This window comes from Ciconia boyciana, chromosome 3 (assembly GCF_034638445.1).
Source record: "Ciconia boyciana chromosome 3, ASM3463844v1, whole genome shotgun sequence".
Taxonomy (NCBI): domain Eukaryota; kingdom Metazoa; phylum Chordata; class Aves; order Ciconiiformes; family Ciconiidae; genus Ciconia; species Ciconia boyciana.
Window position 1 is genome coordinate 98,752,365 of NC_132936.1, and position 24,344 is coordinate 98,776,708.

The following is a 24,344-nucleotide window of genomic DNA, read 5'->3' on the forward strand; positions in this document are numbered from 1 at the left end:
AGCCCTGGAACGGTCCCATACAGATCTCGGTCATGTTGTTGCATGTGACGACGTTGGTGCACAAACGTGAGCTTCGTGCAGCTTTGGCTCAGGGACACGGAGATGCTGACGGCAGCAATAGTACTGGTCTGTCTACCAGGGGCAGGTTGAGGACAAGGCTTGGCTCTGCCACCTTCTGCGCTAGCCAGCAGAGCTGAGCGTATGCCCGAGGGCGGAAGATGCTCTGCCGTGTTAAAGGGTGCTGCATATCCCACCCTGGCATATGTTCTCCATAACCCCCTGTAGGAGTTGGCCGCGTCAGCCAGAGCACCTGCAGGCTCTTCGCTGCTGCGCTGCCGTGGAGCCTCTATCAGATGAACTCTTGCTCTCATCTGGACAATTATTATTTTACTATTGTGTTGTCTCTTCTTCTATAGACCCGATCTCCAAATTGGTTGGTGTTTTGTTTGTGTGTTGGTTTTTGTTTATGGTTGTTTTTTTTTAAGTAACAGCTGTTAGTTTTGAACTGCAAGAATAGTCTTAACAGTTTAACATCAGACACTTGAAATTAAGTGGGCCTTCTCTGTTACTGCAGGAATCCGCAGGGCACACATTTCCATTCATTTAATTTCTGAACAATTTCAGGTTTTCTTTTCGCTTATGGCATTTGAGGAAGCTAGGATTGTTTAGTGAGTTTTCAGTGCAGCACTGTTTGAAAACAAAGAGTGTTCACTTTTTAAATCTCCGTTTGTTTCTCAGGCGCTGTTCCAGGGTGGAGATATACTTTCCTGAAATGTATACATGGTGCTAAATGTTTAAACTGCTACTAAATAAATTATGAACCTCAGTTTAATATTACCAAAACCTCAGTTCTCAGCTACAGAGGATCCAAGTGTTCCTGTTAAAATGTAGTGGGTTTTGGAGTCTCCACTCATGGAAATATTTGAAACGTGACTGGACACAGCCCTGAGCAACTTGCTTTGGTTGACTCTCCTTTGAGCAAGTGTGTTAGACTAGCTGATCTCCAGAGGTGCCTTTCAACCGCTGTGATTCCCTGACATTCAACAGTTTCCAAAACCTGAAAGAATCATTCCAAGACCCTCACTCTTCATTGCTGGCTTGTCTTCCAGGATCCAGACATAAGAATTCAATGACCGATCCAGAGACATTGGTTTGGAGTCGATGCCCGTTGCCCATACGATAGGGTGCCAGTATTCACAGGTGTAGGTTGTGAACATCTGCACTGTCTGTGTAACGCTCCCCAGGAGACTCTTCAATTGAATTCCAGCGTATCTTCCTTTCTTGCTGCCCAGATATGAATTGGCAGGAAAGCTTTGAAATAACTTGCTCTCATTTTGAAGTAACGTGAGATGGGGAGAGAGAACAGAGCTTTGAATGGGGGAAGGAGGACATCAGTAGTTCATTCTGTGGCTTTGGTTTTGGGTGGAAGTTAGGCTGTTGATGGATTAGTATTTTTTTTTTTTGCCTTCCAAGCAAAACCTGAATATGAACTTCCTGGTGCAAACTTCATCATCAGTTGGAGAAAACAATATGGTTGTATTTGAAAAGGATGAGTCAACTGTTTTACTTTCGTTAGTGCCTTTGTTTAAAATTGTGTAACTGTGACCCGCAACTCCTCAAATGTTTCTAAGACTTTCCTATTATAAAATGGGGGGTCAAAAAGAGGGTTAACATGATTAAAAAGATGCATGTTCCAAGATTTTTTCTGCAAAATATTTGTCATGGTACTCACAAGTAATTAGATGTATTAAATGTGTTAATGAACCTTTACACTATTTTAAGGTATTTTATTGCTACAATTGCAGGTGATTGAGTATCTAAGTACTGTGTAACATACCTGTGACTGGAGAATCACTTTGAAAATTGTTGTGTAAAAAGAAGGACATAAATTACTTTAGCTGTGTTTTTATGATTTAGATGTAAGGATACCTCTTCAAAAACTAGAAAGCCATCTTATCCTATGCTTTCATATTTGGATAACTAAAAATAAAAGACTATTTTATAGTTGGGCATTTTTTTTCAAGTCTAAAAGTAATTAGAAGTAAGTGGTTAGAAATGAAGCATAAGAAATTTCAGTCCAGAATAATAATTTTTTTTAAGTGCTTGTAACTGGATGGAAAACGAAGGATGAAAAACGTTTTAAATGAAGTGGTCTTTCAGCATATGTTTATGGCAGTTCTACTGATCTTACTCATGGAAAGTCTCCAGTGTGGATCTGTCACAACCTGAGGGAACAAATTATTCCCTTTTAAGAGAAGGGGATAATTTCACTAATTCCAGTTATTTATTTTTGTCAGTTTTTTCCCCCTTTTGGTTACAGTCTTACTAAAGGAATTTGTTTTCTGTAAAAACATGCAATTGATGAATCCATTTCAAGTTTGTGGGAATTTGGTGGTTATTTCTATTTGTTTTTTTCACTGAGGTTGGTACATACTTCTGTTTGTAATACAAAATGAGATGGTATCCACTGTTTTAAATGGTTAAAGGATAAACAATAATACACCTAATGTTTAGCTCACTTTCATTTGGAGATATCTTTGATTTAGATGAGCATCTCTTACTGTAGATGCCCAGCAGTTGCATATATCAGTAAAATAATATTTAAAACTATGACAATGAGGAGCACCAGAGAAGACATGAAAGAACCCTAGAGGCCTAAAAAGAGAAAACTGTATAATTTAATAACAAAGCACTCAATCTACTTATGTTGCTCTACAGACATTTGAGTACGTGTTGTGGTTTAACCCCAGCCAGCAACTAAGCCCCACACAGCTGCTTGCTCGCTCCCCCACAGTGGGATGGGATAGAGAATCAGAAGGGTAAAAGTGAGAAAACTTGTGGGTACAGATAAAGACAGTTTAATAGGTAAAGCAAAAGCCACGCATGCAAGCAAAGCAGAACGAGGAATTCATTCACTCCTTCCCATGGGCAGGCAGGTGTTCAGCCATCTCCAGGAAAGCAGGGCTCCATCATGTGTAATGGATACTTGGGAAGACAAACGCCATCACTCCGAATGTCTCCCCTGTCCTTCTTCCCCCAGCTTTATATACTGAGCATGACACCATACGGTATGGAATAGCCCTTTGGTCAGCTGGGGTCAGCTGTCCCAGCTGTGTCCCCTCCCAGCTTCTTGTGCACCCCCAGCCTCCTCGCTGGTGGGGTGGGGTGAGAAGCGGAAAAGGCCTTGACTCTGTGTAAGCACTGCTCAGCAGTAATGAAAACATCCCTGTGTTATCAACACTGTTTCCAGCACAAATCCAAAACATAGCCCCATACTAGCTACCATGAAGAAAATCAACTCTATCTCAGCCAAAACCAGCACAGTATGTCGTCTTACCTTTAAATCTGTGTTTGAGGACAGTAACTAAGCTATTAAAATATGCTTGTTAAGGTAAAGGAAGCTTCATTTGATTTTAAGTTTTGCATGAAAAATGTTACCTTTTTCTGAAGAATGAGTAACCTACTCTTTTTCTTAACTTTCTTGGTTTTTTTCCTGTCTGTTGTTGTTATACTTTTTATACTGTAATGCTACAGTTCCTTCATAGGTGATTAATAGATTTTTCTGGAAGCCCTAAACTAGTACCTCAGTTTTACAGTCTTTTTTCCAATGAAGAAAACCAATTTCCGTGATGGACAGAATGGAACATTTTTTGATCAGCATCAGCTTTGAATAGTCATAAGCTATTCATAAACTATAGGAAAATGTCAAAGGAAACTGTTTTTTCCTGTATTAAAAAAAAGAAACAAAACAAAAACACAAATGGGGACTTCAAATTCTAAGAGCACTGTCATGATTAAGTTTGCAGAAATTTTTTTTGAGAGATAGCAGCATATAATTTTGATCAGATCTGCATGAAGCACCATTTACTTTATGTAACATTTTTCTCGAATATGTTGAGCTGGAGAATAAACACAGGAGGCAAATATATCTTCTGTGAACTAAAGCAGACAGCTTTTCTCTTTTTTAGGTGAATTCCAAATCAAAGTAAAGTAAGAAGAAATGACACGGCTAGAAAGATGTGGTCACACTTTTCCTTAGTATTTAATATCTCAAAGAAGTTTTCCTGCCAGCACTCATTCTGATTCCAGAATGCTTAATTTATTTTGAGTTTCTCTATATGGAAAACCTTGGTACTTCAGAGTTCAGCAAGCTGTGCCAGGAAGTGTCTGTAGCTTAAAAATATTTAATACGATGTTGTCAGATACAGCCTAGATGTTACGAGGGATGGGGAGGGAGGAGGGAGGAGCAGTGCAAGGGCATCAGTGATTCCCTCACACCGTGCAGAGTCTACATTGCATGGCTCAGCCCTAATTGAAGGGGTATAGTTGACTCCAGCCTTCCCTCGTGGATTTGTGCCGGGGAGAGGGTAGCTTGCTAAGGGGAGATCAAGTACTAAGATCAATGATACTGTAGGAAAGCGGGGGGGGAATAGAATAAAGCCTAACTCGAGCCAAAGCTACAGGTCAGAATTCTGCATGAACCAGGCTGTGGAGGCGGCACGGCAGCGCTGGCCGGGCTGCCTCCCAACTGCCCAGAGTGAGCATTAAAGGAAATGACAGTTGCTGGAGGTGCCGTTCTCCAAGAGGCATTTTGCTCCATATGTTGTGGTCTTGTCCAGTTATGCTCCACTCTGGGGACAAAGTCTCCATGAGAGTTAATGTGACTCTAAGCTCCAGCCTTTGGTTTGGCACAACTAACTGTCTTTTAGCCACAGCAGTTGCTGCATCTGTGTTGCCCGTTTTACCAGATAAAAGTGATTCCTGAGAGCAATTATAGCAACTGAATAGCATGTTCTTGTGGCCTTTCTAGATAATTTCAAACTGACTGTTCGCATGTGACACTCCTTGATACAATTTTTATTTGACTAAATCTGAATGCTCTATGAAGTTTGCTGACGAATGAACTGGTTGAGAGGTCTGTATTCACTGGAGAACCCGATGGACTCTCCTTAATGGATCACTGGTATCTTAAATGTCTGGTGTCCCACAGGAGAATGGTGGTGTGGGTAGGACGCTGCGTGCAATAGGGAAATGTTTTGGTTTGAAAATTAGACAGACTTTAGGCAGGCATCAGTTTCCCCAGTTATAAACTGCTGGTGACAACACCAAATACAGAAGGTACTAGCAAAGTCTATGTATTGCTTTATAGGCAGGAATATTTTTTTTTAAAAAAGTCCTTATTTGTTTCCAAAACCTTAGTTCTTGGTGCTTTATAATGCTCCGACTTGAATAACTATGCATGAACACGAACTGCTGAGTTCCAGGGTTTTACCCTTTGCCTCTACTGTTTCTAAAAGTAGCCAGGAAGGGTCTTACCTCTTGCAAGATCCTGCGCGGCTGGTGACGGGCTGGATGAAACACCAGCTTTCCTCATGTGCTACCACTGCAGGGCTTTCTGCTTGTCTGAGCTGAGAAGGAGCTGCTGGCAGGACAGCGTTGCTGATGGCCTTCTGCTCTGGGACTTGCAGCTTGCTTAGGTCTGCTGTGTTTCGTGGTGGTGTGTGGGGCTTGTTGGCTTCACCAAGCTCTTGAGAACTGGGAGGGGCACAGGCTGCGTACGGCTGCTCATGGAGTTCTTCAGTGTGGAATGGTTTTGCTAGGCTTTTGGAGGAGCAGCGTCATCCTCTTTTTGGACTGTGCCATGTTTTTAATGTATGCATCTAGGCTATTTCATTTGCAGAGTCTCTATAAATATGAAATGTGAGTGTTTAACATCACCTAGTGTTTCTCTTTTTGAAGCATGACTGCCAAAATCGGTTGTGTTTCTTGGTCTCCCTGTGCCCCCTCACAGTGGGTAAAAAGAGGTTAGGTAAAATCTTGTCAGTGTTTGGCTATATTTTTCTCTGTTGTATATATGGTTTGTTCTTCTGAGGTCATTGGGATAATTTAGTTGTGTAAAACTGTGAGTGTTGGCAGGAGTGGTCTTGGCCATACCCATTTTCATGCCTGTTTTATTTTTGAAAGTAGACTCTAGGATTTTCATTTCCTATGTCAGTCCTGAAGCCTTTTTTACTGTCTTTCCTTTGTTCTGATGTTAATGTTAATTGGCTATTGATAGGTAACTTTTTAACATATTTGAATATGTTTATTTATCATTATTTCTGCTTAGAATTACTTGAATACTATCATATTTCTAATCACATAAAATGTGCTCTTTTTTTTTAAACTTGTCTTCTTATGCTAAGGTAATATTGTATTCTACAATGTTATCCATATTGCCACGATTTCTCTTCATGACGTTGTTGCAACAGGGAGTAGAGCAGTAGTTATATTCTCTCTGATGTTCCTACTATACTACAGCGTTTAAAGTAAAAAATACATGACTTAACTGCTTTTTTGTTGGATGGTTAACTTGGAAGTAGATTTTGGACCAGGAGTTCAGATTTTTAAAGCTCTCTGCAAGAGCAGAAAGGAGCTTCAACTCCAACTGCTTTATGAGCAATGACAGGACCTGTTTTCTGAAACTGTCAATGAAAGCGGTGGGGGCAGTCACAGGTGACTGTCACCTTCAGTCTTGAGACATGCCACCCTAGGTCTTTCGCTTTTCACTGCAGACATGGGACGTGTATTTCTTCTGGGGATGAATCCGCAGCACCAGTTTTGTTCTGATAACAGCATCTGGCACTAGATTGATTTAACAGGCTATGAGGTTTGCTCTTTTCAGATATGCACTTGTACGGCAGCTTCTGTGCAGCTCTGACATGGCCACACGCTACTGTTGTTTTTTCTGCCTCCTAGCACCACGTGTGAAGCTAAAGCTCTTTGACACCTGCCATTTGGACCCTTTTCTTACTGAAAAATGTCATCATTTTCAGACAAGATGAAGACAGATATCTGATCATTCTTCCCTTTGCAGCGATGTGCTGAGGACATGATTCATACACAGATGAATAAAGGATTCCAGGCCATAGCTATCCAGTTAGTTTTATTAGTGTAGTACAGTAAGCGGTTTTTGATTTAGGGGTTCATAGAGTTATATCTAATACAGAAGAAATTAAAGCATGATAACTTATTGTTATATCTTGCAATAATTCTCAAACCTGTTTCATTCTGCTGCAAGTAGCAACTGTCTGATTGTTCTAATGGCAGGAAATTTCACACCACTTCTTGTTAGGGAGGAGAGTGAAGGTTGAGGGATTGAAATGAGAAAATTTTGACCTCTTCTGATTCTGTAATCAGTGAAGTATTTTGTGGGATATGTTTTCTGCATTAACCCAAATCTGGAAGTTAGTAGAAGTGGGCTGCATTTTCCAAAGTAGTAACTTCTTTAAAGGAGAACCTTTTTAGATCCTATGCCACAATTGCTCCTCCTATATTCTTGAAACCTGTTTTGTGCAAACAAATAGGCAGTTAGGTTGCATGTCTCAGAACATAGTTGTCCTTATGTTTGAAATATCCTTTTATTATGTTTGATTACAGGCAAAATGCTCTTAGAATGTAAAATCAACATGCAGCCCTCTTTTACGCTCCAAAGCAGTGAAAGTTGAAAATGTTGGGCTTTGTTAGCCCTAATATTTCCCAGCTTGTAGGGGAGTGGGTAATACTTGAGGACTACTATTTCAATAATTGTGTTTTTTAATATACTTACTAATGTTTCAGTCTTTGTCATACATTTCTTCTGAGATTTGGATGCAGGTCTCTTTAGTTAAACTGGCTTTGACTTCTTGTATTCCTTTTAACTTTTTATAAAACAGACATTGAGGAATTCATGCATTTTATCTGATGCTGAAAGACTGTAATTTGGTATTTCATTTCATATTCAAACCATTAAATTTTTCTTCTGCATATCGTTGTTCATCTGAAAGTGCATACTTCAGTTCTATAGTGAAGTTTAGTTCTGCATGAGCATACTGGAAAAAAGAAAATAAAATATTGTTCTAAGACTTAATGTTATTTTAAGATAAGTCACTATTAATGATTTGAAGCAATGATACAAACCGTGATTAGATTATCTTGCCAAACTCTGATAGAAACAGGCCTAATTCTTTTCTTTTCAGTAGGTTCTAAAGATCTACGCTGTCTACCAGGAAAGCCATCAGCTTGACTGGCACTAAATATTTGTGTCTGAACAGGAGAGAAAGAATCCTTAATGCAAGGATGGTTGCCTTGAAATTCTGTCATTTCAGAAGCTGCTTTATAAGGTGCTTATTTATTGTCCCTGCTGTAGGGTCAGCAAGCTGTTTCAAAAGTAGGGTTTGTGACTGCAAGACGTACTGTTGTTCTGTGTTGTAATTTGCTGCACGGCAGAGTTCCTGGTTTGAAACAGTTTAATAATTTTTGCTTTAAAAAGTCAATTGAGTTGATCAGGACAAGATTGCTTTCTTCTTTGTGTGGTATAATTTCTGGTAAACTTCATGAAATACTGAGTGAACTCATTCATACATGGGTAGACACATTTACATTTTTTGTTTTGAATTCAAAACACTGGTTGTAAGCAGAATTTCACCTAATATTTTCTATGGAAACTTACAGAATGTGGCTGAGCAACAATGCAGGGTCTGTATCACGGCTTATCATTTGATGTGCTGTCTGAAGACACTTCGTGGGCTTAACGTCTTGTGTGCTGGGGAGCTTCTGAGCAGGAATTGTTCTTTAAAACTTGTTCCTTCCTCTCCCCCCATCTAATTGAATGGCTTCACTACGAGTCACTATGAGCTTTTCTGTAGTATTTTTGCAAAAGACTATAACACTTCTTGTCTAATGTGACTGATTTTGAAAGGTGGACTTCCATGTAAGCAAACTTGTGTAGTATGTAGTGACTAACAGTTTTGAATGAAGCAATGGAAATTTGATGAAAATTCCTTTCCTATCTAACAGTATATTTTGTCATTGGAAAATGTATTTAATACTGGACTATGTCCTGAGTTCTATATATTGTTAAAATTTAAAGCTAAATCTTTAGATTATTTAAAAGCACAGATGAATTGTATGGGCTTTGGCTTAATTCTGTTGAATAATGATCGCTTTGGAGTATAATCTTTTTTCATGATCCTAACATCTACCTTTGTCATACCACTAGCTCATTGGAGGTGGGGGAAAGACCAGATTTTGAATTTCATCTCATCTGTCAGAATGAACAGGCTTTTAAAAATCTTTTCATAGAATCACAGAATGGTTTGGGTTGGAAGGGACCTTAAAGATCATCTAGTTCCAACCATCCTGCCACGGGCAGGGACACCTTCCACTAGACCAGGTTGCTCAAAGCCCCATCCAACCCAGCGTTTCGGGCTTTTTGTTCTTTGAATACATTATTGAGTATATACCAGAACCTTTTTATCTTGCACTTGCATGACATATGTTCCTCATAAGAAAAAAAAGTAATGGCTTGGCTGTGTCAGAGCCAGGGTCTGTCAAGCCTGATATCCTATTGTTCCCGTGGCAGAGCATGTGTAGCTGAATAAATCACAGCATCTTGCTCAGCCTGCACTGAACTGCCGACTCCAGTCAGCCGTATTCATCACCTCCCCATCAGAAGGAACTGTGCTGTGCACAGTGCGTAGGGACTGGAGTGCTCATGTATCTGAACGTGAGACGCTGGGAACAGCAGGTAACTCTGCCCATGACAGCAAGAAATCTGCAGCTTGCTGTTGTTAATGACGAGGAGTTGGAGGGGCTGTCAAAGTCAGTTCTGCCATGGGTGCTCTCCTGCTTGACAGAAAAGGAAAGAGCAAGACACAAGTCAAAATGCAAATAAAGGGATTATTGCTGTTTCATATGAAGAGCTGCTTTGACCTCCCCTAGGTGGTTTTCATTAGTCGCCAAAAATGGATACGTAGGGAGACGTATAAGAACAGACGTGGATATCTTATTTCTCTAGTACTTCCATAGCTCTCAACTATTTTTAGTTTTAGGCTCTTCTGGAGCTAGTTGTGATTTCTGTTTTCAGTAAGGCCCAATGTATTTCTCATTCATGAAATAGCCCAATCTTCTTTGGAGCCTGTACTCAATACAGTCTTCCCTCCCCTCCTCAGTTTGTTTTTATCAACATAATTAAAGCTTGTAGCATTCCAGTCGATCTTCTACCTGTAACATTCTTTTCTAGCAAATATTTGGTCATTTTATTTCATTTTGGTTTTCTGTCCTTGGTAATTCTTAAGCCAGTTATTTTAGTAAGTAACACTGAATAATCCTTTGACGCTTCTAGGCTTCTGCCCTTTGTAGGAGCCTCTAGCCTTTGTTGCCACAAGCTTGTGAAGAATATATTTATCAGTTAATATGTAAAAAGTTGGGTTAGAGGAGTTAACCACAATTACTAAATTTTGATTGGAAAGGGAGTTGAGTTACATTTTGGCAGATCATCATTTTATGACCAAATATTAAAAACTGGGCCCGTTTTGAGCTTGACATACCCTTTGCTTTTAGAGTGACCACAATTTTCTTCCAAGTATTAACACTGGTCTCTTCTTTGTACTGGTATTGTTTCTTAAAATATTATTTTAAAGGCTTCAAGTTGTCAGTCAGGGTTTTGGAGATTGTAGGAACAGTAAGTTATGTAAAGTTGGATAATGTTACTTTTTATCTCTCTGTACTTTATTAATCCAGTGTTGCATTTGACTGTGGGGAAATGACTTCAATGAAATGAAATAGTCTGAAATGTTGGTAAGGTTCATGAAAACATCAGGAAGCTGCATCCATCTTCAACCCTAGAAGCCTCTAGCTTGATATATCTTTTTTGTTATACTTACTTTACATTTTTGCACATAGTTTTGAAAAGGTTTTCAGTGAAAACTTACTATCTAAGAACCTAGTAAGTTTTAAAAAATGTGCCATTACATGCATGTGCATGAAATTAGAATAGAGTTAAACAACTGTTGGTAACTCTAGTTTGTTACATGTAATCTTTACCATTATGCATTTTTGTAGGTATATAATAGCTTTGAATTTAAAAAAAAAATAGTATTCTTAGGTTGGTTTTTTTTTTACCTTTTACAAAAAGGCTTTTCCTGTAAAAATTAAGAGATTGAAAATCTGAATGTTTTGAACGGGTCTTCAGATCATCTTTTCACACCAAATATGTAATGTTTACTTAAGCTGACTAAGAAAATAACTTGCTCTCGTAAATGTTAAAAGGCTCCTTAAAATATTTAGAATACATCAGGCATGGTCTCTCGCATACAGCTGAGGGACCACCAGGTGGTGCTAGTGGAATAGATTTAATGTTGGTTGAACTACTTCAAATCTGTCTTAACAAATGTGAATGAGACGGGTGCAGTATATGAAAACTTACTTTCTATGCAACAAGCCTGTTTGTACAATTAAAAAGAGTAAATAGAAATATTGTGTCGTGGCTCTGTGGTTTGGGCACTTTTAATTTTAAAAAGTTGGATATAGATGCTGAGGGGAAAAAAACCTCTATCTGTAGGATGGATAATGTGGGAAGCAGACAGTATGGAGGAATAGTCCCAGATATTTTACCTGCTTTTTTGTTAATTCAGAGAGCAGTTTATGAAGCTTGTCCGTTCACGTATTATAAGCATATCATATCATAACCACTTGCTTATTTACCAACTACATTTTGACTTCAAATAGTGAAATAACTTTTTAATAATGTTGTTTTAACTGTTAAGATTTTGGGCAGTGCAAGAATCTTTCCCCCTCAGGAATGCACAGAAATAAGGAGGGGTTGGGGGTCTAGTTTTCTTTTTTTTTAATGCATTATGTAACTTAAAAAGTTAAAGTAGAAACAAATTCTCGTTCTCAATATATACAGATTTTTACATACAGTTTTTACCAACTCTTAGGAGGGTTTTCTTCTGACTGTCTTGAAAATTGTATCCTTTAAAAAAAAAGGAGAGAGGGGGAGCTTAGGGAACAGTGTGGACCGCAGTAGTTTGTAGTAAATTTCTATGGCCTACTGATTTGAGCAGGTTTGGTTTTGTCTTAATGTGCCCTGACATAAAATATATATATTCTTTGAAAGCATGATGCAGAGCATTTTACAACATTAAATTAGCATAAATTATTCTATATATCATCACCCTTTTAAAGAGAAGTATTAGAATTTAAAAAAAAAAACCAAGCCAAAACAGAAAACCACAAAATGTCTGTAAACCAAAGTGACTGTCTTTTGTCTAGTCAGAAAGCAAAATCCAGAACAACTGCAAACAAAAATCCCCAAACCTATTTTGCTTGTAATCTTAGTATTGTGACCAAGCTAAATGTTTTAGCATTGTATGTGCCAGTGTCACATTAGTAACCACCTCAGTGTAGCTGAAAACAAACTAAATAAAACCACATGACAGCCACTAAGAGGTCTGTAAAATCTTGGTTGACTATGGTTGAACGCACCAGAGGATGGTTTCTTTGGAGTTTGTGGCCCTATGCATTTACTCTGGGTAACAAATTTATTTACCGTCTGGGTTTTACTGTCTTAGGCACAGCGGTTACGGGGTTCTGCGTAAGCAGAAATTCTTCCCCCCCTTTTCCAAGTCTGCTACACCAAATATTTCGTAGAATAACTGCATGCGTATACAAAACCGTATCAGAGTGGATGTCAAATATCCAGTATATGCTGCTTCTGAAAGTGCTTTTTATATCTTGTTTTGCTGCTTGAGATAAATTTTTACTTGGCTTCCCTCCCTCCTCCTCCCCCTGGTGTATAAATCTTCTTGCACTTGAGGAAAGGAAATGTGCTCTTTTCAAATGCTTCTTTCTTCCATCCTGAGTTGAATTTTATTTACTCATTTTAGCAAGGAGTTTTTGTACTACCTACCTTAAAATTTGGCACAAGTGACTTACTACCATAGAATGATAGTATTATTGCGTTCCTCTCACTTCTGAAAATTGTCAGTGTAGCATTAATGAGAATCAATAAAACGTTGTGTGTTAAAATTCCCATCCATGTCACGTTGTTTTTTCACTGCACAAAATACCGAGAGGGATCAAGCAATAAGCTGCATGCAGTAATACAGTTTATAGTACAGCACTGTAAAAACATGTGCAAAACACTAATTTTTAAATTCTTTTTTTAATCAAAATGTAATATCAATGTATTAAATTTAGAAATTGCATGAGAGGTTAACTTTTGGATCTGTTAGAATACAAAGAGATTGAAGAGCGATTAGTTAAAAGCTGTTAGAAGTATGTGCTAACGTGTGTGGTTTTTTGGAAGCAATTTCCAAAAAGGGAGTGCTTGCCAGATGCTGCTTTTATAAGGTGTGAACAGATTAAGAAATACATTCTGCTGCATTGTTCTTTAAACTACCCGTTCATCAGAAAAATCAGTTTGATGAGGCTTCTGTCAACATCTTTATTTTTCAGCAGTTAGGTTTTTGTGATATGACCATATTTCTGAACTCTCCTATGGGACTGTTTTCTGGATGTCATTTATAGTGAAGGAATGCCCATAATACTGAACCTTTTTAAAAGATCATGTAAATAGTTTCATTTTCATTTGCCTTGTTCAGCTGATCTGAGCAATTTTTTGCTCTGTTAAACCGGTTGTTTGAATGGGTCTGGAGTTATGCTAATGCAAAAGAGAACAGGATTTTATTCTCTGTATTTATTGAAAGATCCAGTCTGTCTGTAATATTGAAAGGCTCTTTTGAGTTTTGAATAACTATAAAATCTGACTTGTGTGTACAGCACTCTACCAAATTCCAGTTTTGATTGGGAGGGGCAAAAAAAAAAATCGGTAAAAACAACAGTAAGAAATTCTTAGATCTGCATTTTACACTATTTACTGTTAACATGCTTGGAACATTGAATGGGAAGGTGTTTTATCTCTTGAGCTATTCTCCATTTTTTTCTAAAGGGAGGGGCTTCTAGGTATCAGTTTCTTTATTTAAAAAATTGACCTGCTAAATGTTCTTAGAAGGGAAATTTATTGTCTAATTTTAAACCAATATAAAGCAAAGTTATGGTTTTTATTGAAAGGTCTGGTTCTTAAGGACTGTGGTTTCCCTCCTTATTCTAAGAGTGGAATAGTAAAAGTAAAAATAGTTCTGAAACTGACAGTATTCCTCTCCAGTGCAGTAGCTGCACGATGCCTTAATTAGCAGCCTGAAATTCAAGTTCTGGTGAAGTTATTTGAAGAAATGTACTGTTGATGCAGTGGTGTCAAAATTTCACAGATGAAAATAAACTTACACTGTGAATACTTGATTGCTGTTTTCTCTTGAGTGGAACTAGGGCACTCGAGGGTTTTTTAATTATGTGTTGTGATTTGAATTGGTGAGTTTATCATCATTACTGAATGAGTTTGAGGTGTACGTTTATGAACATAGTTTAAGTTACTGAAGATATGCAGCCCGTGTTTTTCTTTGGGGATGGCAGTGAGAGCGGGGAGAAGACAATATTACATGCTGCTGAGAAGCGAGCTGCAGCTCTGTGGCTCAGCCTGTATCAAGTTGGGTTTCTTCTGAGTATTTTAGGCAGTTAGCTTTAGACAGTGTGCGCGCACACTCACGACTTGGGTTTAGGTAGTAGTTTAATTGATGTTAGACTTTAGAATCTCGGTGTTTTTAATGAAATTGTTGGGTAGGTTTTTGTTTTGTTTATGGAAGCTGGTTTGCCTATTTACTTCTGGTAACACTTGTTTCTTGTGTTCATTTTCTTCATTGTAAGATTACTACAGGGGCTGGTACCCCGTACAGTGTGTATTTACAGTAGGGCCAGAATTGAAAAAGAATGGATGTTGCAGGTCAGGCAGGGGTGTTTTGGCTTAAATGGAGATCTTTTCCTTTCTACTGTCTTACTTTATAAGTATTCAGTTGATTCAAAATATTTTTCAAACGTGAGACTTTAAAAAAACACCAAAATATTCAATTAAGTCACTTGCTAAGTCTTTCAGTTATGTTGTTCAGTTGTGTGGTTTTTTGATTATCTGCTATTTATTTTTCAGCATTGTCAGCGAAGCAGGAGCATCTATCTACAGCGTCAGTCCAGAAGCATCCAAGGAAATGCCAGACCTAGACCCTAACCTAAGAAGCGCAGGTATGAAAGAGTATTTCATTTTATCACCATTTCAACACGGAGCTCAATTCTCACTTCTCAGGCTGTATTGTTTATAATATTAAGTATAATAAAAGTATAAAAAGTGAAGGGTTTGGATGTTTTGTTTCTAAACGTTACTTCTTCCATCACTTCTCATTTGAAGTCCTAGGTATGCAAATGACATCATCTTCTACTAAGGCCTGTAATGTAAATGTCCTTGTGGACGTATTCCTTCAATAGGCTGGTATAGGAGAATTTATGGGGATTAATATAACCAATGAATTGCATAAACTTTCACAGTTGGACGTGTCCATGCCCGCAAGAGCTAGATCTCTCTTCTCTTTTCCCTTGTACGTACCCAAATATCTCTAACAATAATAAAGCATTTTAAGGGCTAGGAAAACCGTAGGAAGAGAACAGATAGTTTTAAGGTGTGCATTCATCCTGAAGGATGACAATGGCACTTTCTTTGCCTTCACTGTGATCACTTTGAAGTCTTCATGTAGCTGAATATAGTCCTCAAGAAATACTGTTTAGTTTTAGTTTTTAAAAAAATTATCTATTTCAGCATAAATGTCACTGAGGTATAATACAGCTCAAATTCTTAGAAATAGACAAGTGCTGTCACTATTATAAGTTTCAGTCTTTGGTAAAAGAGTAGTCTTTAAAGATCAGATTCCCAGCAGCTTCATTGTTGTCCAAATTTTACTCATGGATTTGGTTTATTGGGAGACAGCTGTAAGGGCAGATCTAAGATTATTTTGGATTACTTCATTTGTGTATTTTTATTTGTGTGTCTTTTTGTATTTGTTTTTATCTACCCTAGTTTTTTATTTTCTTGGTTTTCCTTCAATTTGCTGTTGTATGCAATCAAATCACATTTGAAAATGCAGTAACACTCATGTATAAATCTTTTCCAGCCAAAATGCTACTGTTCTTAATTTTATTGTTATTTTAGCAGGTTACTGGCCGGGAAATCCTCAGGAAGGTGTAGAAGTAGATCAGCAGAAAACAGTTCTGAAGTTACGGGGTATTTGGGGGTAAAACTTTCTAGGATTCCTCATGTTCCCCTTTCCTCAAAGGGGAAAAAGGGATTTGTGTTAACTCAAGTGAATGTTTTTACAGGAATATTCTTTAAATGTCTGTATCAGCCCTTCCCTTTGCAGGACAGGGCTCTAGCTTCTTTTTACTTGACTCTTTGCTCCCTGTCTGCGAATGAACTCCGTTGTGATTATTTCTTCCCTGGGCCACAGATTTTGAATGTGTCATGGTATGGCCAGAGTGAATATTAGGCATGTGACATTTCTGTATTTGTGACACATGCCACTAACTTTCCCTTGGGCCAAAGTTTTTTATGTTGCTGATATATTAAATGTGTAAATGAACAGAAAAACACTGAAAAGGAGGAAATCTAATTATTAACAATATACTTTTCCAGATGTAAATGATTTTCCTTCTTTCCAAAGTTAATTTTTGAACATTTCAGACACTTTTATTTAGTATTGTGAATCAAATACAGTAAATGAAAATCAAATTTGTAATACATGACCAATTTCAATATTAATTATTTGGAGTTCATAATTTCTCCGTTATTACTAGGAATTGCTTCAGGCGTAACTTAAGTGCTGTTGCATCTGGCTTGAAAAGCATCAGCAATTTTAACGTGCCACAGCAGTACCACAGAGTAGATAGAAATTGAAAAAGGGTAGGATAGAAAGTGAAAAATAATTGCTTAGTTCCATGGATGTCAGCTGTTACAGAACTGACAGCTAGAAGTATATTTATTACAATAGAGTCTTTCTAGAAGTTTTAGACTTTCTTGACATCTTTTGGTGTCAATTTGTAATTAGCCGCGCTAAAGCTGTGGACATTTTTTTAAAGCTGAAGGTAAAAATGTGACATAACATTAGAGGGAAACATTAACTGATGCTTGGGGTTTTTTGCAAACTTTTTTTCTTGACTAGCTTTTACATTTGTACTTTTGATTTTCCTTTAATTTGCAGCAGACAGAAAAGTGACATGGTGTTAAAGCTGATTTGCTTTTTGTTTTAATTGTTGTGTTACATCACGTCAGGTTCCGTGCTTACATTATAGCATTTAGTACATTAAAGGAAGCTGACAGCTGCATGATGAAGTGTGACATTTATAGTTAAAATAAAAGGTACAACTGACATGAGATATCTGTGATCTTAACGCAGTTTGCCACTTTAACATTTTTCTCAACACAAACTTTGTAGAAGGGTTTTGGGTTTTTTGAATTACACATGTAGGCCTGTGTTTGTCCATCAGGTACATAAATGTAAAATATTAAATAATGCATATTATATGAGAACTTTCACATCTTGTGATATGATCTGTCATATTTGCAGTGCTGTTTAGCAACTGTTTGTGGTAAATTTTCACTTTATACAGAGAAATAGAAGACACCAATCCTGATAAAAATATTACCTTATTAACTTCTCCTTGGCTGAGTGTTGTATATAGGGGGAAAAACAGCGACCTTTAGCATTTCTTGGGGGTGCTAATTAAAGATATTAGTTAAGCCAAGAACTCAACTGGTTATTTTTTTTTCCCCTTGAGCTGTCTTTGAAGGTCACAGATGACATGGGTTTGTAGTAAATGATTGAGAAAGGTCTCATTATAAACTAATAGTGTATGTATAAAGTATAGTGGAAAGTCTTTATAGTCATGCATACAGCACTTTTAGTCAAAATTGCCCTTGCTTGAAAAAAAAATAATGCTTGTTTCGTAAAGAATTTGCTGGTATCTACAGTGCAGAGAATGGAATAGGGTTTCTCCAATTTTAGAATTGTCCTCCAGGGATGGCTACCTTCTTTCTGGCAGTAGGCAATATCAGCTCCTAATATCAATTCTTTACATTGAACCAGATTATTTAAAATTTTTCTAGCACCAAATCTTAATATTTCACGGAAGTGCAGAAGCTTCTGTGCTGTTACTCCAATTCCTAGAAAATCTTGTGGACTGGGACTCTACTAAGTAAGTAGTAAAGAACTTGATGAAACCTAGTTACTTGTGTTTGAGTAGAGTGAGAAGGTGTATATCCCCTTCTGACAGTCATTGTAGGATTAATGAGCAGAACAGCTATTTCTCAGCCTCACTGAATTAGGAGATAAGAGGCTTATGGGCCAGAGCAATAAAAGGATTTCCTACTTGATAGGCTGAGGAAGTTCAGCTGCAGCAGTTTAGGAGGGTTCTGCCTAGAGAACAAGCCACTGGAGTTCAGTAACAGGGGTTTTTGGACGGACTTACAATAGGGTTGCAGCCTGACAGAGAAGGGAATGCAAGGTTTCCTTGAATTCTCCTTCCCAAAAGCTGTGCCTACGGACAGGCTGAAGATTTGCGGTGGGAATTTTTGTAGGGGAGAATGGACACCATAAAAAGAGTGCTTAGCAAGCTGGAAACGTTGATCACCTTTGTGAAGCTTATTAATATGTCCCCCCTCAAGGCCTTGTGACCCCTTCAAGGCTCTAGAGTTAGAGGAACAGCAATGAGGGAGCTGCGAGGCTGGGCGGGTGACTGCAGCTCTGTTTCTGCCCCGGCATGTGTCCTCTGGCCACCTTCTTAGAGAAGAAGTCAAATGTTTAATTTGGTGGAGTTTTCGTAAAGCTGTTAAGTTCATATTTACTTGGCTGTCCTGTTCTTTTGTTGTTTTTTTCTTTTTTTTTTTTTTTTTCCCCCTGAGCTACCATCAGTGTAACACTTCATATTTAACCTTTGGTTAACTTTTATTCATGGCAACTTCAGGCAGGAGTCTTTCACTGTAAGTTGTCCATAAGATCTTCTGGATTACTCTAGGTCTCTGTGGTTGAGATTTGCTTGTGCCTTTTTTTAACGGAAGGCCTGGATGTAAGTTTCCCTTTGCAGTACTTGTAAGTACTGTGCTCAGTGAACAGTTACTTTGCCTTGCAAATTTACCAGTAATTCTCCTTGCCATTAGTTGTCTTTCATTATCAGAGCAGTTGAGAAGACTGTTTTGATGTGGTATTCTTTGCATGAGTAAAAGAAAACAAGCTAAACAGTGGTGACAAGCATTCCTCCCTCAAATGGACAGACTCTGTGACAATCAATGTCGACCTGTTTTTGGTTGCTGTTACTGGGCCTGTGAACTCTGGAATTAAATGGTTTTCCAAAGGTTGTTATCTTTTGTTTTACATCCATCCTGTCCTATATAGCTTTGCCCAAGGGTTTATTTTGTTGTGCAGAACCTGTATTCCTAATGAAAATGAGGCTTGAGAAATGGGATGAGAAATAAAATGAGTGTGTGCAGGTGTCGGTGTGTAGGCACTGCCACGCTTTCTGTATTTTCTCTGAGATAGTGCTTTTCCACTTCTACTGTTCGTTGTTGTTGCAAGTGCTTCTTGGCTTGAACAAGTTTGGCTAGACAAAATGGGAAGACTGTGGAGGGACAGGTGAAGTATATAGAAAGTGTAAGCACATATGACTCGTGTTGAAGGATTGACACACAGAAATACGGAATTTCTGTACTTCCTGGATGCCTGCAAACTTTAAGGTATGGTCAGCTAGTGGTGGTTTTGTTGATGCCCTTAGTACAAGGAGGATAAAGGATGCACCAATTGTCTGGCATGTGCTCGCATCAGGATTTTCTTCTGCCACCTCTCCGCTTCTTGAAGTGGATACCATGATGAAATGAATGTCGCTTAATAACTCTAAGAACCAGAGGAAACTGCTGAATTCTGGTGAAATAGTGGCCTGATAGTGGAGAATCACTATGAGGCAGTAGTCATGCTGGGATTTTACCCTGGTTTCGATATACGCTCAGTTATATTAAATGAGAAATGCCTTCATTTCATTAAATTGATGAATTGCCTTTCATTTTGAGATGACTGCTCTAACAAATAAGCAATCTCTTCTTTATTTCAGTATTTAAAAAGCAAAATAAGAACCTAATGCACTTCATTGCATTGATTTATAAAAATGCAGACAAACGTGAATATGTAGAATTCTTTAAACACAGGATGAGGTGGGAAAGGGGGTTACGTCTTTTCAGACATCACATTTGTGTAATCACTTGTTAGAGGAGATCTCATGCTAGGCCTCGCCCGTTTATTTCCATACCTTAATGCGATCATATGCATATGGCTTTTAATTTCCAGTTCTGTGTTCAGATGCTGAAACAAGAGCAACATATTTGGGCTTATCTAATGCAGCAACTCTAAGAAATGCTCATTTTCCTCTCAGACATGAAGGGCCTAGGGTCCTCTGTCAAGACCACGTAGTTGTGTCACCCAGTTGAGAAAGCAATGAATGTAGATAAAATATTCCCTAAAGTTACTTTTTTGCCAAGATTTGGAATACTAACAGGGCAGCCATGTGTGTCATGCTGCATGCACAGGTATGGTCCAGTATAGAAACTGTGTTGCTTCTAAAGGATGATTTCTGAGGATAAAGAAGAATCTGGGAGAGCAAAAGGTCACACAGCACAGCGTGCCTTAGCATTGTCAAATCCCATCTGCTTGTCTCCTCTCCACAGGGCAGAATACATTGGATTATTGTACACTCAAAGTTCAGCACACCACTTGCACTTTTCCTTGCAAAAGAAAGCCTTGTAGGCTTTGGGTGCTTGTTATGACTTTGAGACTGTCATGCTACAGGGTTTTATTCCCTGGGGTGCTGTTAAAGATAGAGACATACAGTTCAGAGCTGTCATACTGGCCAGCAAGTAGAAGGTAAAGATTGGAAAAAATGTAATTTCTTTTGACTTTATCTTAAGGAAAGTAAAACAATTTGATGATTAGATGTGTGGGACATAATGCCTTGATGTCTACTTGAGCTAATTTCTTCATCTTCTAAAGAGCACTACTCCCTCTTGGCTACTCAGGAGAGAAGGTCATTTTTCAAAAACTTTATTGGACAGAAGTCTTATGGTTAAATCATTCGCACTGCTTTCTAAGTGGAAGCTTCCTTCTACAGCTAATCGTAGAAGATTGGTGCAAGTTCCACAAGTTCTCAGAAAGAGTTAGAAGAAAGGAAAGTAAGCGCTGAATTCTTATGCATTAAAACATTTTTCCAGCCCGTTTAGTTGGGTTGTGTGCAATTACAGCAGTACAAAATGAAATGGTACTCCATCTTTCATCTGCTGTATTCTGTAGCATTTAAGAATGAGTTTAATTATACTGTTGGAAGGGAAAAGATGCAGCAGTTAGAAACAAAATGGATGGTGAACAGCAGTAATAGCTAAAGAGGGGCTTGTTCCTTCTCTCCCCATAGGAACCAGTTCCTACTAATGAGCAGAAGCTCATCTCAAGGTGTGGGTTAGGCTCTACAGTTTAAACAGAAGTTATAGGGAATCTGTGGATAACTTTAAAAAACAGTCCCTAACTGCAGATAGTCTGGAAGTGACTGGGCGTCCTACAGTTGAGCATGGACATGTGTGCCTGTTTCAGGATTTTGAGAGAGAGAAAAATGGGCTTGAATTGCCCAAAACCAGTGGCACAATGCTGAATGGGTTGTTACACAGGTGTTAGAGATGTTTGTAATCTTCACTTTCTTGCTGTTGTAGACAAGAATCTAATGTTTTCCAATCTGTGCAAACCTCATGGCATGTGTGAGAGATGGTATATAATCATTAACATCCTGCTCATCGGCACTGTGTTTCCTCTGCAAATGTAGAGTGTAGTAGTAGGCTGGAGTAGAGGAGTTCGATCTTCTGTGAGATCTGCAAGATCAAGACCCACTTAGATTCCCCTAGGCTTCTGCCTTGTTACAGAATTAAAACAGGAGATTATTTTGAGCCCAGTGAAAACTCCTCTGGCTGGCTGTTTTGGATCCGTATTTTCACTATACTAAGAGAGTTGGGTGTGTGTATGTGTAGCTTTTAACTCAGCATCATTCTCTGTGCACTTGTTAACATTTGCAATTGATGTGTAATCTTCGCATGCTTTGTGGAAAGATGTGATGTTCACCTTGCCTTCTTCTCATTTACCTATTTCTTATATCTCAGAGGGATCTGGCTTCAGCAGATGGACTTGGCCTTTTATTTACAGAGCATCATTTGCTGCGCTTCTGAGCAAACTGAAAATACCCCACCAGTTCTTTCTAAAAGCAATCTCCAGAAGCAGAGCGCTAGTCCAGGCTCTGATAAAGCCAGTTTCCCTTAGCATAAGAGTTATGACAATTATTTACTTCCCTCCCTCTGGAGATGTAACTCTGTGCATGTGTGTGTCTGTGTATTTTCCTTAGGAGGCTTTGTTGCTTCTTTGAAATGTGGAGCCAGAGGAGCAATGAATACAAGGTTGCTCTTCAGTTCGATGCGTTTTGGTTTCCTTTTAATATAGCAGTATGATGCATCGCTCACCAAAGCTGCTTTTCTTACTCTAGGCATAGGAAAGGACATTCTGGTCATTTATGAAAGGTTAGTTTTTGTTGTTGATATAAATGAATAACTCTTGTAAGTACAGAACTTCACGTAATTTTTTACTTTTAGTAGGAACAGTAATCAGTGGCATGGTGATGCAGTTAAAATTAGTACCAGTGGTCTGAATGTGAAAAAGCATGCTGATGATGTCTACCTTTTAAGCTGAGCAGATAGGGAAAGATTTTTCTGAATTTATACCATCCTGTAAGTCTAACTCATTTCTGTGACAGAAAAATCACATCAGGCTTCAATTAAATGATTATATGTCTCCCATCTCACCTTGGATAAAGAAAGTGCTACTATCCTGTGATACAGAAATTACTAATGCTTGAGAAAAGTGGTTTTGAGAATGTGTTTCTAAGAAAAAATATTGACTTTAAAAAGCTGCATTGTAATATTCAGTTGTCAAGGTTTTATCTTTAAATGTATTTACTTCCTTTTTGTATTCAAGCCATCTCTTTTAAAGATTTTTGTAGTAAATACATAGAACATTGTCATTCATTATTTCATTAATCTTAGGCGAATAACAGATTATCAGTTTTATGGAGTTAAAAGTAAACTAAAATGTAACCTTTTTAAAACAAAAACCTGCTCACTTGCCACAGAAGAATTTTGGATGAAATGCAGCTGTTGAGCAGTTGCTTAAAATAAATTGCATACTTTAAACCCACCAAGAAGATATATGAGGATTCAAAACTGTGTCACAAATCCTGACCTACTGAGAAAGAATGCTTAATGAAAAGACTACTGTACGTTTCACTGTATCCTTTGCACGGAGGGTGAAATTCAGGTCAACAGGATAGAAAGCTTCCAGGACTCAGGAAACCTGAACAATCGATCACTGAGTAAACATTATTGCAGATACTTATGGAGAGTAATTGATCTTGAACACAATAATAGGCTTTATAAAAGGATTTAAATAAGTTGTAATGATTCCATATCTACCCTGGTATGATATATTGACAGTAATTACATATGCACTTGTGAGTTAGTCTGTGATTACCTCAATATATTATTTTTTTTATTTCATGGACATTGAAGTTTCAACACAGACTTTTAAGGTGCAAAGGTTAATTTAAAATGGGAGGGGGGATGAGTTACTTGGATGTTATAGCCGCATGTCTCAGCAAGAACAAAATACGGAGGTTTTATAATAAAAATACAGAATGTTCTCATTTAGGACAAAATTGAGGTTCAACTAATCACACCCTAATAGCTTGTGGTTGCCATATATTTATTTGTAAAACTATCCACTGCCTTCACATCTGGAAGCTTCACTTTGTTTCAAAACACAAACAAATGCTTCCACTCATCTGAGGTAGCTAAACCGTCACAGTTACTGACTGGGGTGTGTTTTTATCCTTAGATAAAGACCCATGTGTTTAAAGGAATGCCATCGTTATGAAACTTGGACTTTTCGCCAAAAATGTTTTTCTGCTTGTAGTGGCAAGCAATATTTGAATGCTACTGTAACTAAAAGAAATGGAATTTTTTTTCTTCTTCTTCCACCTGTAATCATTCCTGGCAGTCTCTCATAGTGCATTTGGCAGAACTTTGTATGTTCATTTTCACTCTTTCCCTATCTACAGCCATTAAGCGTTTGCTTTATGGCGTGGCTCTTAGAGCAATGCAAAAGGGGAACATGCTAATATGCGATTGTCTGAACACAGAAGTTGGCAGGTTGCCTCTGAAGCAGGCACAGTACTTGAAACTATTTATAATGAATTTTGTTGTGTAGTTGATAAGATTTCTCACTGCTCTTGCACCCTAAATAGTGTGCACATCTGATTTGGGCCATAATGAGTGCTTTAAATCTGCTCCATTACTGAGAGGAGGCAGGTAGCCTAATTAAGAAGTTAGCACTAATTCTGCTTTTTTAAGGACTGGCAGCTGACATGGCCCTTGTATAGATACCATCTAGAGAAATAGTTGGAAGCCTGCTGTATTGTTTTTGCCCCTCACTGTTGAGAGTGGGCACTATTTTCAGTCTTTAGTCTGAAAAGATTTAGCCTGA

At 38.1% G+C, this 24,344-nt stretch overlaps 1 protein-coding gene across 6 annotated transcripts in view; it reads left to right on the forward strand.

Moving 5' to 3' along the window:
* The window catches only part of SRBD1 (S1 RNA binding domain 1), a 134,272-nt gene that overhangs the window by 50,842 nt on the left and 59,086 nt on the right, over positions 1 to 24,344 (forward strand). For all 6 annotated transcript variants that reach the window (XM_072856762.1, XM_072856768.1, XM_072856763.1 and 3 more), the window contains one exon: positions 14,843 to 14,934. In XM_072856762.1, the coding sequence (XP_072712863.1) occupies positions 14,843 to 14,934 (92 nt within the window). The remainder of the gene's footprint in view (positions 1 to 14,842; positions 14,935 to 24,344) is intronic.